This window comes from Pygoscelis adeliae, unplaced genomic scaffold (genome assembly GCF_000699105.1).
Source record: "Pygoscelis adeliae isolate BGI_AS28 unplaced genomic scaffold, ASM69910v1 Scaffold199, whole genome shotgun sequence".
Lineage (NCBI taxonomy): Eukaryota > Metazoa > Chordata > Aves > Sphenisciformes > Spheniscidae > Pygoscelis > Pygoscelis adeliae.
This window is the reverse complement of record NW_008825495.1, coordinates 254803-272194: the sequence shown is the minus strand read 5'-3', so window position 1 is coordinate 272194 and position 17392 is coordinate 254803. Positions and strand designations below refer to the sequence as shown.

At 39.7% G+C, this 17392-nt stretch overlaps 1 protein-coding gene across 1 annotated transcript in view; it reads left to right on the top strand.

Moving 5' to 3' along the window:
- The window catches only part of KIAA0586 (KIAA0586 ortholog), a 75372-nt gene that overhangs the window by 48460 nt on the left and 9520 nt on the right, over positions 1–17392 (top strand). Inside the window, exon 30 of the mRNA XM_009331311.1 lies at positions 1787–1874. Within this exon, the coding sequence (XP_009329586.1) occupies positions 1787–1874 (88 nt within the window). The remainder of the gene's footprint in view (positions 1–1786; positions 1875–17392) is intronic.

The following is a 17392-nucleotide window of genomic DNA, read 5'->3' as shown; positions in this document are numbered from 1 at the left end:
TTTAAACTGGTTTTTGGTTTGTCTTATTAAAAATGCAAAACAAAACAAAAAACAATTCATATGGACTCATGAGTATACTGTTATGCTGCTTACATTTAATCATAGAATTGTTTAGGTTGGAAAAGGCTTTTAAGATCATCAAGTCCAACCATTAATGTTCTGTAACAGTCGTGGCCTTTGATCACATTTTCATGAGACCTTCTTGCTTTCAGAAAATCATCTCAACTCTTTCTTATCTTGTCAGCTTTAAATGATGAAGAGAGTCAGTCAACAGCGTGATGTGTAGAGTTGCCCAAGTTAGTGCCAATCCTAACTGGTCTATCCATGCACATAGTGCCTTGTGGAGAAGCTAGCTTCATCTCAGGTGCATGTATATTCACTTTTGTCAGCTTAGGCTCGTCGCTGTGCTGGTGAGGTTGTGTTGGTGCTTGTTAGAGATGACATGCTATCTACTAGTGTAGCCCTCCCTATGCTTTGTTTACTGGGGAGTGTAAACAAGTCCATGCAGCCATTGAGGAAAAGACAATGACTGAATGGGTTGTCTTTTTGTTCCTCCTGATTTTTGCAACACTGGCTTAAATGATCATTAAGTACATGAGAAGCAATATCATTACTGTTGACATTCCTGTTATCATTGGAGACAGTTGTTAGCTGAAAGAAATGGGAAGCCCTGATTGCGTAGTTGGCACCGTGCTTATCGTTTGCCAGGCATAAAAATTTTCTTCTTTTCATCTATATTTTTGGCTGTTTGTTTCACTGGTGGCCTCCACAATAGTGGAGGGTTTCTCTTACAGAACTGAAGCATACTTTCCTTTACTTCCTTTTTAGCTTTTGGGGAGCGAAATACCACTGGTACTTTGTCATCAGGTCTTCAAGAGAATACCCGTGCCATTGCTTCTCAGGGCATATAATTTTCCCAGAAGTCATACAGCAATTCTGTCCGTAGACTACAAATGCTGTGTGATATGCAAACATTTATGATCTTTCTTGTGTTCCTCCTTCTTTAAGAATCTTCATTAAAAAACTTATATTCATCTATGGGATCAACAGAATAACTGGTGAAATCAAATTTGTCTGTCTTAGAGAATGCTTAATTCTTCTAGGACTCCGTGACTCTATGTTTTGCACTTCTCATGTTTCCTGTCTACATGTAGTGGAATGTCCTTGGGCTACAATTCCTGGTCCAGTTAACACATAAGATAACAAGCGTACTTGACAAATATGATGTCTCCCTTTTTAACACGCAGAGCGTTTGTTGCTTCTAAGAAACTGTTTTCCTATAGGCATTGTTGCAGATCTAGGTCCTGAAGAGCATTTCAGGAAGAGTGGAAAACGGTTTTAAAAACATGGTCAAGGAAATAAATTTTATACTTGGGATGGGTTTTCCAACCTGCGTGCTGAAATTTTTATTTTTCTTTTCCCTTTCAACTTTCTCTTTTTTCTCAGGAGGATAATACCTAGGGAGAAGTCCTGGGTATTAAAGAAAGGTAGAGAAATCTTATGTTCTTTCCACCACATGCTTTGGGTAGAAATTGAGGCTCTCCTGTGTCTTCAGGTCTAAATGGCTCTTTGCCATACCTACCGCTCCCAGGGCGTTCATAATAGCATTGCAATAGGCTCACTCAGATCTGAATTCTTTTGAAGCCGAAGGGAAGGAGAACAAGTGCATATCCTTTAATGAATCTTTAGAAACCTCTTTGGATGTTTCTTGACACTCCGCATAATTTTACTGTGCTTTTACATCAAAAGTCAGATTTATAATACAATTCTAATATATGATATATAGGAGGAAAGCCAAGGAGCTGCACAGGTTGAGACTGTGAGACCCCGAGTTATTCATGTGAGAAGGAAGTCTGAAGAGATGCAACAAGAAGGTAAATCAATGTCAATAAGCAAACATAGTTCTTTCGGTTAAGCATATCACTTTTAAATGTTGTTGTATACTGATGTATAATAAAGTTCTGATTTTTTAAATTGGTTTTCATTACTACCAAATTCCCAAAATTCCCAAACATTTATATATAGTGTGTATATATCTGTGTACATAGTTATGATATTGATGGGGTGCACTGAAAGGATTGGAAATTTATCTGTATGTAAGTCATCAGAATCCTTGCAAATAAGTATTTATCTAAATTTTTATTTGCCAAGAGCATTACAATGTGCATATTACGTAGTCAACTGAATCTTAATTGCTTTATAGAATGCTGTTCAGCAAACAAAATATTCATAATGTTGTGATAGATGGCAGTGGTTCATACGCATGAGAAAATGCAGGGGTACTAGGGGAGAACTGAAAGATAATACAAAGTTAAGATCACGTAGATGTGAAAAAAAAAAATAGAGATTTTCAATGTTAAAATGGCCTGGTTTGAGATGGGCTTCAAGCTAGTGTGTAGCAGATAGTGATTTTCTTTTGTGAAGGACACTATGTATTATCTATGCATACCCATGCTATTTTTTGAGATTATTTACCAGTGTTTGTTAAAAGCATTAAGGATGTTGCATGAGAGAGAGAGAATATTTTTTGTTTACTGTAGTTCAAGTCAGTGTTGGAATAACATAGACTGTGCGTATTATTGCCATATTTAATTGTTTTAGCAGATAATATGTTTGTGGAGGTGGCAGAGTGAGATATGTAGCAGTTTTAATCTTGCATGCTAAGAACAGGAGTCTAAAAACCTGCATGTCTACAATATATGCCATTATAATTGCTCCACCCTAGTATAGACAAGTTCTTCCTTCAAGCTCTTTTTAAAATAATTATTTGAACTTCTTCCATTTAACTTTTTTAAAACATCTAATCGAATTATAATTCTGATGGAATTATTTTGCTTCCAATATTTATAAGTGGTAAGAAAAGCCCTAGGCCAATGTTATTGGTCATGGGACTTGGAACCTAATTTCAAAACCATGGTTTACATATGAAGAAAGTTATGAATAAAGTAAAAATTAGCTTCTATGGACAATTAGTGGAAAAGCTTACAGAACTGAAGTGGCACACCGTAGTGCATGTGTATGTTTTGTTGTAGGGACATTTACCAACATGTGTTTTTAAAGTGGATAAATAAAGACCTAATTTATTAAAAAATGGGGGTTAACTTTTATTTGACATTGGTGGAAAATATTGCAATGACTTTTTCTGATAGGAAGAACTATATTTTTCCTCTGGTGTTCAGAAAATCCAAATTGCCTAAGGAAAGTGGATTTCCAGGAAGTTGAGTATGACGTCTAAATCGCCAAAAAGGAAATTATATGGCAGGTCTGCCTTGCAGGATTGACCCGTTCCCAACTTTAGAAGCAGTTTTCCTTAATAGCGATTATAGGAATCTTCCTTTTCTTCTTCTTCCTAACACTTGCTATTAAGCATCAGAGAGGAGGAGGACAGGGGGGATAGTCTTCCTAACACTGTACTTCATGCTTTTACACCTCAACTTTGTCTCAGAGTGTTAACAAGACAGCACTTCCAGCCTGTATCATTGAGTAGGGTGTTAGAGAGGGCTGGAAATGGAGGAAAATATTTTTTATCAAATGTCTTGTTTTCTGGAATATTTGTCTTTAAAAAAAAAATAATTTAACTATACTGTAATACAAGGTATTTGGGCACAGTCCAACTACGTCTGTGCGTCAAATGAAAATGTTTGACCACGAGATGGCAGTAGTCAATTTTTTTTGAGAGGAACAAAAAAAAAGATTTATATACCGGGACAATTTAAATCTCATTCAAAGTATACATATTTAATGAGCCAATAAAAAAATCTAGAGGATTTGCAAATGGAAACAACTGTCTGTCAGTTTTAACCAGAAGGTCTTGTCTTTATAAGCTTCGCCACAGCAACTTAATCAGTCAAAAAGTTGAGGGTAAAAATTAATAAGAATCATTTGAAAGAAAAATGAAAACTTGCAGCATGATAAGTATACATGGGTTTAAGTAAATACAACATTTTAAAATTAAGCACATCTGTTACTGTAAGTTGAAAGCACCCTGTTTATAAAAACTTCAAGTCAAACGGTTGCCTTTACTGAGATAGCAAGGGACAATGAGTATTTGCCTGAAAATGGAGAAACATTTCAGAGGTAGGACCATTTAGGTATTTTTTTCAGAGTTTAAAGGGTAAGTGGCTGTGTCACTATTACAGCTTAGAAAATCCGGAGCCCTGAAATGAAGTGTGAATTCAGGATGTTGGGAGAAAAGGGAAATTAGAATTGGATGTAAAAAAAGCCTTTTTTATTTAATTGATAAATACATGACAAGATTTGATTCATCTTTTGTCTATGGTCATAAATATATATACGATAGAGCTTTCTTTTGTTGTTTAAAAAATTTTTGTGGTCTACAGCGAACATGTGTTTTTACTGAAAGTAAGTTGATTGATGTCTTCTAATGAAAGTTGAAGTTCAGTAGGACTGTTACAATATCATGCCTGAAAGGGTAACGTCTCCTGAAAGTTACAACTGAAAATAAAGCCTGAATGTATTATTGATTGAAATGTGTGCCTTCTCTAGACATAGTGGAGACAGTGGTTTGAAAACATATATTTATAGTATATAATATACATGCACATATATTTTTGGCTTTATAATACCCTTTAATCTTTGTACCATTCTTTCATATATCTTCATAAATTTAATAGGATAATAATTGTTGTGGTTGGTGAATGCACATATTTCCAGAATACAAGCGTTTTCAGGCTTACATTAACATGATTCAGAATTTTTAAATTAAAATGAAAGAACAGGTGGCAATGCTTGACTGCAGAGCGTTTTTAAACTTTAATATGAGCAGCTCAGAACCAGAGGTAGATGTATCTTGACTTAATTATTCTTCTACAGCACAGACTCTCAAAATGTGACCTAGAGAGCGTAACTTCATGATAGTAATTCCTTTTTATCTCCAGCTAGTGAATTATATTCAGGCAGTCCTAAGTACATGGGAAAGTAATATCGGGACACTAAGCAATTGGCTTTGTTGCCACAGAGAGATTGCACAATTGCTTGTGGGAGGAGATGATCTATGCAATAAATGAATAAGAGGGCAAGAAGCCCTTAAAACAATCTCTATAAAAAAATAAAGCTTCCAGAGTCCCTGTCCGGTGTTGAAAACGGGCTAGTTCTGTGCTAGCATTGACATTATGCTGTATCGAAAACTGTAATGTTGAAAATACGGATATAACTAAATACTTCTTTGCCTCTCTTTTTCAGCCAGACATTGCTTTGAGTTAGATTTTGGGTTATTTTTTCTTAAAACTTATTGTGGCATGAGGCAAATCTCTAACAGATGCTTCAAGGAAGGAAGAAGATTAGGATGAGGCTAAAGGTCTTTATTTTTTTCTTGGAACTGGAACTGTTTTGGTTAAACGCTTAAAAACTATTCTACTGAAAGTTTACTTTCTCCTTAATATCCTGCTGTTTCTTTTTTTGGACTGAATTTCACTAGAGGCTTTTGTTAAAGACCATCCATACCACCCTGAAAATAGCAGCTAGTGAAGCAAAATGGAGCTGTTCTTTCACGCTGTAGTCAGTACCACCACAACCTGAGAGGTGGGAATAGTTTGCGCAGCCTACATTGCTCCCTCAATTTGACTAATTTCTGAGAGAAGATCTTGGAAATTGAAGTCCTGCAATCAGTTAGTTATGATTATGGCATTTTTCAAGCAAATGTCCTGTTAGAGGTTTATGTAAATTTTTCAGTGCTTCTTCAGAACTCTTACTTCTGGTCTATTTTGACTCTGGTTTTCCTATACAGTTACTTCCCCGTGCTATCAGATGGCTCGCTGACATAATTCAGTTAATATATTTTACATTCGGGCAAGTCAGGAAAGGCAAAGCTGAGTTTCCCACAGAAACGGTCTTTTCTATAAGTAGTCATTAGCTTTTAGCTGTTCCAAGTGGTTTAGAACACCAGTTCTCAAAGAGTTCTCATTTGCTTTTTCTGCACATGTGACCGTAGCAGGACATGATAGCCCATGCGTTAGAAAACATGCATCTGAGTAATAATGCATTTTGCGTATTATCCCCGCATAAAGTCCTCAGTAGCCACACTTGAGAGTTTCTAGTTTGATTTACTGTAAGTCAATATTTAGCTGTGTTATAGTACATTTGGAACGGGAGTTTTGAATTTCTTGGCTTTTGTAAATATTATTTATCTGTTAAGAAGTGCCATTTATATCTATGGTTGCTTCTTTTCCCACTGAGTTACTTCAGTTGTTTTTCAGACAAAATGTTAAAACGGAAGTTTGATTTTTCATAGCTTAAAGCAAAGTCTTGTGTAGAAATTTTATTGTAGACCATGATGTCCTTCTGCTGTGGGTGTGTTCTGCTGCTTCAAGTTAGGGTCCTGGGAAACCAAGCGCCAGGAACTACTGTAGGTTTCATGTGACTGTGCACATCCTTGCACCCATTCCCAAAAGATCTCTTCCTGGGAAGTGATCCTCCGGTCTCCTAGACCTCTCATTTCTTCCCCTCACTTATTTGTGCAAAAGGCATGAACAACAGGAACTTCTAGCAGGTGAAGCATGAATCTCCCTGGTATGTTTTTTAGACTCCTAGAATGTCATTTGATTTTTTGAGGCATCTAAATTAATTGAAATCCAAGTAATCAGATGGAGAAATGAAAAACCAAAAAAACCCAGTTTATACTTAAAGTAAGCCAGAAAGCTGGCTTACTGTACCAAGCCAGCTCATATTGCCTTGCAGTCTGAGGATTTCCTACTGACTGGCATGCTCGGGTAGAAGTCATTCTCCTCTGGAGTCCAGTTCCGCACCACATATCACCTGGCCCTTTTCTTACGGATCTACATGCATTAGGTTTTTGTTCACTTGGCAATTTTCTTCAACTTCTAAGAGGCTGAGCGTTAGTTCTCCTCTTACTGCATGCCTCCTTAAATGGCACAGAGGGATACAGTGCTCTCTCGCTGCTGCAGTATTGTCAAGACATTTCTCTGACCTTGTGCTGAGGCTTTTGCTGTGGGAGGTATGTGCAAAGGCAGAAAACTTCCCCTTTTAGTCTTCCCTTGGTGCCTATACAGATGATGCTTTACACCCATCGTGAAATCTGCACAGCTTTGTATATCTTCAAGTTTCCCTTGTACAGTCCTCATGAGAATCAACGACTGCTCTGTGCTGGATGTGAGTGTGGCTAATCTTTGGAGGGAAGGTATTTTGCACTTTTGATACAGTAAAAAGAATAAAGCAGGAAACCTTCCAGTGTGGGCTAAGAAGTGTTTCTGCTCAGAAGTTTTGAGTTCAGGAGGTGAGGCTGGCATATATAGCCCCATTACTTAAGTAGGTGAAAGCAGTTACAGTTGCCCCTTTCTCCCTTTTGATCAGATCTTTGCATTTAAAGTACAGTTACTTTGCTGAGGTTCAGGGTGTATTCCTGTACCAAATCCCTCCTCTGGTCTGTATACAGCGACAGGGATTTTCACTGAAATTCCAGCACCAGTTGGGTTTTTTTCTGTGGAAAGGGAAAGAAAACTTATTCAAACTGACATGATCAGTACTTAAAGGATTACTTCCTATGGAAACTGTCAAATACTTGGATTTTTACTTGTCTTTTTTCAGATTTACTGAAGCTCGAGGTAAATATCCAGAAATCTCATCTGATTCCCTCTTCAAGCCTAGATTTTAAAGGATGGCAGGTGATCTAATCCAGTGACCTGTGGCATCCCTCAAAGTGCATTTTGTATATCATAAACTAAAGTTCAGGGCAATGACAAAATTAAGCCTGGTATTTCACTCATACATGGGGGTTGTAATGTGCAAATAATGAGGAACCAGTCCCTTTTTCATACTGGTAAGCTGAAAACCTGTGGTACTGCTGCATAAAGCATCCAAGGTACATTCTAGAGTTTGTATGTCCTTTTTGCCTCAAAATATCATACGGTGCCCCGTATGGGTGCCTGCTGAGCATCAGCTGTCTGTATTGCATCACACAGGCACCAGAGGCTTCTGAGGATCTTTTGTTGTTAGGTATATCTTAATAATGTAGAGGATTTTACTTCCGAGTTTATTAGGATTTCTTTTAAAAATTTCAATTCATAATTGCATTTGCTTTTCAAACACTTGTGACTACCTGCTGGAACCAAAGCAGTCCAGACTGCCAGGCAGTTCTGCTAAGCTGCATGCTGCACTACTGCCTCATCCCTGCAATGCAGATTTCATAGCATCATAGAATCATTTAGGTTGGAAAAGACCCTTAAGGTCATCGAGTCCAACCATTAACCTAACACTGCCAAGCCCACCACTAAACCATGTCCCTAAGTGCCACATCTACGTGTCTTTCAAATACCTCCAGAGATGGTGACTCAACCGCGTCCCTGGGCAGCCTGTTCCAATGCTTGACAACCCTTGCGGTGAAGAAATTTCTCCTAATATCCAATCTAAACCTCCCCTGGCACAACTTGAGGCCATTTCCTCTCGTCCTATCACTTGTTACTTGGGACAAGAGTCCAGCCCCCCCCTCGCCACAACCTCCTTTCTGGTAGCTGTAGAGAGCGATAAGGTCTCCCCTCAGCCTCCTGTTCTCCAGGCTAAACAACCCCAGTTCCCTCAGCCGCTCCTCAGAAGACTTGTGCTCTAGACCCTTCACCAGCTTCGTTGCCCTTCTTTGGACACGCTCCAGCACCCCAGTGTCTTTCCTGTAGTGAGGGGCCCAAAAACACTGAACACAGTGTTCGAGGTGCGGCCTCACCAGTGCTGAGTACAAAGGGACAATCACTTCCCTCGTCCTGCTGGCCACACTGTTTCTGACACAAGCCAGGATGCCATTGGCCTTCTTGGCCGCCTGGGCACACTGCCGGCTCACATGCAGCCAGCTGTCAACCAACACCCCCAGGTCCTTTTCCACCGGGCAGCTTTCCAGCCACTCTTCCCCAAGCCTGTAGCGCTGCATGGGGTTGTTGTGACCCAAGTGCAGGACCTGGCACTTGGCCGTGTTGAACCTCATACAGTTGGCCTCGACCCATCGATCCAGCCTCTCCAGATCCCTCTGTAGGGCCTTTCTACGCTCCATATTTCTCCATATTTTTCCATTTTTTCCTTATTTGCAGGTTTGGGGGGGGAGGGTTGGTTGGGTTTGGGATTGTGAGGTTCTTTGTAGCTTGTGACTCTAGTAGCCAGGCATATTCTAAGCAGAATTCTCATTAAGAGGAAAGTACCTCTTGCTGCTGCATATCCACTCTTAAGAGTTGGAATGTACAAGCCGAGAACCCTAAATTGCTATTTCCACTTTGGCGGTCTACCTTTGACCTTTCACCAGTTCCGTTTTCCAGTTGTATAAATCGATCTATTGTCTGCCCGTCCGGGGGCCAAGCTAGAATGTGATGCTTTTTCTTTTGTGTAAGGTTCTCATGGGGTGGTGAATCAGCTGGAGTCGCTGTGCGTTGCAAGCAGGGTATGGTCTTGATAGCAAGTATTAAATACAGTCTTGGATCTCCTGGACACTAACACGCTTCTCACCAGTCTATCCAAATTGTTGTGCCAAAGCAGCCTTTCTCACAGCCTGTGTAGGATTCGTAAACACACTAGGATCTGACTGAAGCAGCTTTGTATTGTGTATTTGATTTGTATGCACTTTTACAAACTTACAGTAATTGCTGTTGCCTTCATTGTAAAGAGCAAAAAATAAACACACACAGTAAACCCCCTTAATGGGCACTGATCCCACTGGCACTGATCTTGAGTAACTCTGAATAAAAGCAGATGGTAGCAAACTGACTAGGCTGACCTGCTTTCCCCTTTCATGCAAACATTGCTTATATAAATGGGGGGACGCACACAAAAATTAATGGGCTTGGGCAAGCCACCTAAGGACAGAGACTCCCCATGTACTTAATGCTTACATCAGCCCGAAGGCTGTTTCCAGTTAGCTCTTCTCTGGAGAGAGAAGTTTCTCACAAATTAGTGGTTCCACAGCTGTAAGCCCATGGTTTAATAAGAAAGAACCGATGTGCGTCTAGAAAGTAAGCGTGCTTAGCTCTTCTGTGGCCTGTGTGTTGTGGTAGGTCATGGAAAATGATCAGAATAGTCTCTCCTGAACCTGCTACTCATTTCTATACACATAATTGAGCCTGAAGTCCCTTTACACATCTTCTGGCATAACGTTGTAAAGAGGCATTCGATTTTTATGGTCTTGTACTACTTTAATTCACATGCCTATTCATTAGTAGTGATGGCAAATGAATTTAAATTGAGATTCCTAGTTGTTCTACACAATGTGCCTCAGTATGTCACTATAACAAGTTGTGTTGTAAGAAATAGCATTGTCTTATGCAGCAGAGCATTTGGTTGGAGTTACTACCTCCAGGAGCATGCTACAGCCTCTGCCAGAGAGTACAGCCTGCAGAGACAATTTCCTGAAGAAGATGTTATTTCCACTCCTCAGTCCCTATCGTTTTCAGCCTGGTACCTCAATGCCAGCTGAGCTGGAGTCAGGAACCGTTCCAGCTGTCTCAGGTAGACCTGCTGCCGACACTCTGTTAGTTCAGTTGGCAGATGCGCTACAGGATCTTTTAGGATGATCATCCTTTCTTGGATTAACAGTCATTTAAGTAGGCCTCTTATCTCACATTTCTTTTTTAGTGTGAAAGTTGCCTATCTTTTATAAAAGGCATCAGTATCAGACCAGGAAGTCTTGATGCCTTTGGGTGCTGGCAACACATTGCATGGATACTGTATGGTGACAGGTGAAGACAAGGAGTATTACAAACACATATTTCAACTTGGAGAAACGTTTATAGCACCGTGATAGGAGAAATGTAGGCTTCCTGTCTTCAGTATGTGCTGGGTTTGTTTTATTTTTCTGATTGGCGGGGACGGCAGGTGTTGCCCTTTATAATTCAGCGGCTTGTGTATCTCTGAGAGCAACGCAACAGAAGGAACAGCTTCTGCTTTCCCCACTGTGTTGGTTTCGGTGATCCTTGGGCAGAGGCAGCTGGACATCCTTCAGCTTTACCTGTTATCAAAAGGTCTTAATTCAGCTTTTTAAAGCACTACATAAAAACTGGAAGGAGCCAGCTGTTTGTGTGGGGAGTGGCGGGGTAGAAGAGAAATTACTAGGACACGAGTGTATATGCCAAGTGGAGGTACCTTAATGTGAGTGATCAATAACCCACAGATTCTGGCTGTCTGCCTCCAAACCTCTTTTATAAAGGAGATGGGGGATGTACAAAAGCTGTCATTCTCAGCCATTAAACTTTTTTCTTTTTCTTTTTTAATGCTTTGTAAATTTTTGCACTGCTAGCAGAGGCGAGGCATAGCTATAAAGTTATTAATAGAACCTAAGTGGCCAATAAAGACAGATTTTTAGATGATTGGTGTCAAATTGTCAAATTGAATTCAAATTGTAATGTTATTTTTTAAATTTTACTGCTTACTATATTGTGAGAGGGCTTGACTTACCAGCAGTTTTCACGCTCTTGAACAGTCTCGTTACCTAAGTACTTTATTTGCTTTTTTTTTCTAGATACTTTGGGAGTAAACAGACCTTCTACTTTATGCACTGAAGAGAGGCCAGTTTTTTTCAGCACCAGCTTCTCAATACAGTGATACAAAGACTGTCTATAATTAAATATAAATATATGTTCCCAGTGCCCATGTGATTGATTTCTTAAGACTAGGAGCCCAGGAAACTTTCAAATAAGGCAACAGCATGGAGTAAATGTTATCTAGGATGTCTTCCAAATGAAGAATAGTATATAAAAAATGGTAATGCTACTCTTTGATAACATGCTGATTTTGAGAAATGCAGTCTGCCAAAGTAACTTTCTTCTTAAAAATAGGGTAAGGACTGGTGAGTGAAGATTAAAGTTGTCATGCGTGACCTGTTGCTCACTGCTGAGGTTGCATATGGGACTGCATTTTGTAATAGTGTTGAATAACACGTGCAAATGTAAAACTTGGTTAAAACACTTTTCATCTTCCATAAAACTAATTTTGGAAGTAAAATACAAGTCCTCATCTCTGAAATATCGGCTGCAAATGTGCTTTTGGTGACTGCATTTGCAAGGAACAGTAGTAAATGATGGAGATGGGTTAAATTTTGTCTGTGGACTACTGTGTTCTGGTTTTTATCATGAATGCTGTCATTCGGGGAAAAAAATCCCTACACCTAGAAAAACTTAATTTAGATTTAGAACCTTTGTATCTGTGTTGTCATTCTTCTCTAATCTAAAACTTATGTTTTGCTTTTAAAGAAGGAAGAACTGTTTTTAAGCACAGCTCTAAACAACCTGAGTGAAAGTTGTTGAGTGTGACACAAAATATGTAGCAGTTCTGTAAAATGCATTTTTTTCCCCAGTGCTTTGGCTGCAGGGAGGTAACTGTTTCTTTTTGCGTATGGTACAACTTTGACTTCTTTAACTCTTTCTTTTTTAATGACAGATAGGCACGTAGTTTTAATACAAAATAATAAAGCATCAACCGTAAGTGAACAATGAAAATACGTATCTCACATTTTCTGGGTCTGGTAGAATTAGCCCATTTATGTTTTGGCTCAAAACTATGCAATCAAAGCAGGTCAGACTTAATATGGGTCGACCTGCAGACCTCCATCCTAACTCAGGTTGTTATAGTAAAGTAATAAGCTCAGGATTGCGTATCACGGCCTTGTTTTATGCACTGTACATTCTGCAAGACTTGGGCAGAGCTATGTTTGTTTAAAGACAGTGTAACAGCTGCAGTTTCTGTCCTTGTTGGGCCATTGTATCTTCAGTAGAAGTAAAAAGCATGGAATTTGCTGGCAGTTGCTTAATTTCTGGGTTTTTTTTAGTTTGTTTTTATAATCCTAAGACCATAATTACAGATCTTGAGAAAATTGTTTTATTTACTTAACAGCTGCCATTGTGCCCTGTTAGGTAAATCAAAATTAAAAATGGGAAATATTTACTCGTTTGAGTTACAGTGTAAATACACAGTTAACTTCTTAAAAGTGCATGTTGCTTATGTCCGTAATTGGACCCGCTCTTAGAGACAGGCAAGCAGGGAGATTACACAGGGAATGCTTGTTTCTGAAGATGAAGCTTCCTTCCTGATTTAAAAAAAAAAAGAGAAAAGGGGGGAGCAGTTTCCTGTTGGAGTCCTCACTGTAACGGAGGCCGGGCAGTCGTGCCGCCCCCTGCTCCAGCTGGCCTTTACATGCCGTCCTTTGTGGAGGCGTTCTCTGACGAACGACGTCCAAAACCATTTTTACAAGAGCATTTGGGGTTTGCCTCTACAGGCAGACCTGGGATTTAAAGAGATTTTTGCTCCTCACCCGTCTGCTTTTAAATGCAAAGCTACGACAGCCAGTATCTCTAAGGTTAAGGCTTGATAAAGGCTGTTCTGTTCCTAAGTAGAAACGGCCTAATGAAGAGACTCAACCCAAAACTTCAGCTGTATGTAAAAAATGTGTTCTGACCTCGATATATATGATGTGAAAAATGAATAATAGCAGCACTGCAGGCAAAATCCTCTCTGCTACGATGTGACAACCCACCCCTTCATTGGAGGTTTCAAGAATTTGGCTGTGCTTTTGGAAATAAGCCTCATGATTCTGCCGGAGAGATGTTTTAGCTCAGACAGAGCCCAGCACACAACGGCTTTGTTGGAGTGTTGGCTCTGTGCTTATGGCAGGAAACTGCGGTAAAAACCTTACTTTTCTACCTACAATATGTGGTGGTTGTTTTGAATGCAGCCAAGGCTTCATTTTAGTCTTTTTTTTTTTTTTTTTTTTGAAGTAAAACCATGCTCACAGGCTTGAGAACCACAGCAGCGAAAAGCTAGAACCACTTAAGATGACAATTAGGGCCTGACTCTATACTTCATTAATTCAGTACTTTTTTTTTTTAACTTTCTTTAAGGACAAACTCCCTTGCTCTGTCTGTCCAGTGTGGGCTGTTAAATGAGAACCACGCATTCGGTTCTTTAACCCAGCTGCTTTTTGCAAGTCCACATGGAAAGTGCAGCACTTAGAAAGAAGAGTAGACTTCATGCATACCCGTCGTAGGTCCGAGTGATGCGTTTAGGAGATGTTTACACGCAACACGGCTAGCTCGGAAATCTGTGAACTAGCCATCAAGCAATCTCCAGAAGTGGTGAAGCTCAGGGGATGTGTGGTGGTGTGCTGTAGCCGATGGGTCCCAGGATGATGGGATTTCATGAGGCATCCAGGACATCGGCGTGTCACTGCATTTTGTAGACATACTTGCATGGGTGTCCCGAGTATGTGCCTGTCTTTCAGAATGTGCCATCCAACCGTTCACGCTCGTGTAGAGCACTGCAGCGCAGAGCCTGCCAGAGGGAATGTTTTGAAGTATATTGAAAGAAAGTTCAGATGTTTTTAGTCTGAGAGTGAAATTGCAGAAGGCCCTTAGAGGTCTGACTTATTGTGCAATCTCTGTAAGTAATTTGTAATCAAAATACCTTTGCACATGTCACTTTTATATTTCCTGTAATAAAAGAGCAAGAGCAATTAAGATTTTGGACCATAATCTTCTACAAGCTTCTAAAAATGAATGGGTTGGGGATTTTTTTGAGTTATGGCTGAAATAGCCAATTTTTAAATTTTGATTGCTTCAAAAAAAGTTTGGTAGTAGCTATTTTAATAGATTTTTAACTGTAGCCTGACAAACAAAACTGTTATGTGGTAACATAATTGATCTGAGGTTTACTTTTGAAAAAAGTTAAGTAAGAAACCAGAAGAACTCTTCAAAAAAACTTGAAGACATCTGTGCTCCGGTAACCCAGCATGTGACCTACTGGGCTTTATGCATTTCAAATCAAAAATAATCCGTAAATATACTGCCATATGCATGCAAATGTGTCTAATAACACACTGTGCTGTCTATCTGTAATGTTGTCCTGACACGGTTCAGAAAGTTGTCTGTGGTCTTGGCATTCTTCAGGAAACATTAGATTAATATAGCAGCCTTTGTCATGTAATTTTTTTTCTTGTTTAAGTAGGTGTGTGAAGGCTGGTGCTGCGTAAATGAATTATACGGAAGACTTTGGAGGAAGAGGAGGGGGCTTGTAAATGAGACTGAAATTAATGAATATAAGAATTAGAAATCAAAACTTTATGTTTAGTCTGAGGAGAAACAATTCCTTAAACCGTAACCACATGGCTGTTTCTTGTTTGCATCGACTCTGGTTGACTGTTATTGTCTTCTGTTAATTCTCTGGGGCAGTGGCCTGACTTTGTTGAATGAGCCAATTGTTTTCCTTTGTGTTGCCCATCAAGTAAGTCCCCATCTGGTTTGTATCAGACTGTTTTCACAGCCAACAACTGCTGCCTTTTCTATATCCTGACACTTAAGGGCCCCATGCTATCAAAGCATTGCTGTGATAGCCTGTCTGGCTGGGCCCATACAGCTGTGCCTTGCAGCTTGAAACTATTACCCAAGTAATGGTAACTTAGAACTTGAACTGGCTCTTATTCCCATTGGTGTCGTGTGTACAGTGAACAGAATACATTTTTGTTGAACTCCGTGTTCAACAAAAAATTCTTTAAAGCTCTCGTTTTAGTTTATATGATTGGTTAGTTTTTATTTTCCAGCAGCTTCCTGTATCTAGAGGCAGTTTTGTGTTCTTCTAAAACATTAATGAGTACAAGACAAGCAATATTTATTTAAGGTACTGTTGTTATTACTTACTTTTATGGTACATTAAAGCTCAATAAGTGAAAATTAAACAAGCAAATGATTCTTAATGAGGATTTTTCTTATCAGATTTAGAATACATTTCCAGGAAACTTTCTGTGCATGATAAGCATAGGTTGTGTGAATAATGCTGCACCTTGGTTACTACGCTACTCGCTTTCCAAGTAGCTATCTAAAAATACAGAGCAATGGACAATGAGTCGGCATTAGCCTGTTTATTTCTCCTCTGAAGGAATAGGGAAGGATTGGATAACTCTGTAACCTGGGCAGTAAAACTATATTATGGTTTGCACTGCAGAATCGCTGAGAGGCCCCAGGCATGATCCAGGCCCCTTTCTGCCAGGCTTCCTACATGGTAGGAGACAGTCCTGTTCTGAGACAGACCTTGCGACATGTGCCGTTCCCTCCCTCCAAGATTTAAAAAGAAAACCAAACAACATTGCATCAAATAACAGTGACATTCAAATGTTGTCTTGTATAAAGATGATCTTTAAGCATTTGTTCTCTTCCGCCTTTGTGTAGGCCGTGTAGCCATGTAACTCAGTGACAGAGTAATGATGAGGGGAATCATATTCCCCAACTTGTGTATGTGTTGAATTTTAAGTATATTGTGGACTCAGTTCTCTCATGATATTTAAGAGAGGGAGAGAAAGAAAATAATGGATAATGCATTTAAAATTTCTGGTATACTGTGAGCATGTGCAAGAAACGGCTAGAAAGCAGATTGATTTATCTAATACTTGCAGAGTAAGTGTTCCTGAACTTGGGAGTGCATGTGTGTGTATATAATGTGCATGAATTTGTTTCAAGTAAAATACTGGGGAGCCATTAAATTCCATGAGACGCGTGAGTTAAGATTTTCTTGCTTTTGTGCTTTTCATACTGGTACACACCGGGTGTCATTGTGGCAGATTAGGATTGTGCTAAATAATTGGGTTTATGTCATTGTCAGGCATATGGAGGGTTTGCAAAAGCTGCTTTCTTAAGGAGCTTTCCATAATTGCTCTTCCTGTGAACCCTATATAAATTCAGGAGTTGCAGTGTGTGCTCTAGAGCGGTGAACAGACACAGGCGTCTGTGCCATTCACCTGCACAAGTCGTGTCCCATCAGCATGCAGTAGCCCACACCTCTGCAAGGAAGCTGCTCCCACACATGCCGGCTGGATTTCTGTACACGCTCCTTTCCAGTGCAGATTTCCCTGTACTGTAGCCAGGAATATTTAAACCCAGACAACTGATAAATGAATTTCATTCAGGCTGCTTACAAGCTATATTAATCATGCTTGTGGCCCAGAGCAATGAAGAAAGCTATTGATGACCTGAGTGCAACCAGGTTTGGCACCAACAGTTTGAACTGGGAAGAGTGAATGTCCATGTGCTGCAATGCTTTCTAAAATAAGTTGGCACTAGGTACCAGAAGGAATTGTCGCCATCAGTTAATGCAGCCAGCATCTTCAGCGTTTCAACTTGCATGTGTATGTGCAGCTTCAGAGGTAAAGAACATCTGCCCAAATGAGAACCCAATGTAAACGAGTATGTTCAGTGTCTCAGAAGGCATTGCTTGACTGCTGCTTGAAGATTTGTGCAGAGCAGCTCCTGGGTTGCTAACAACAGTTGTTGGTTTCACTGTTGCTGCTAGGGAATCATTGGTCGGTAGTGAAATCTTCAAGAGGCTGAATATGTAGCCTAGATGTAGAGCAATACGTTTCTGCAGTTCATTTATTCTACTCATTTAGAGCTCAGATTCACCCGAGTAT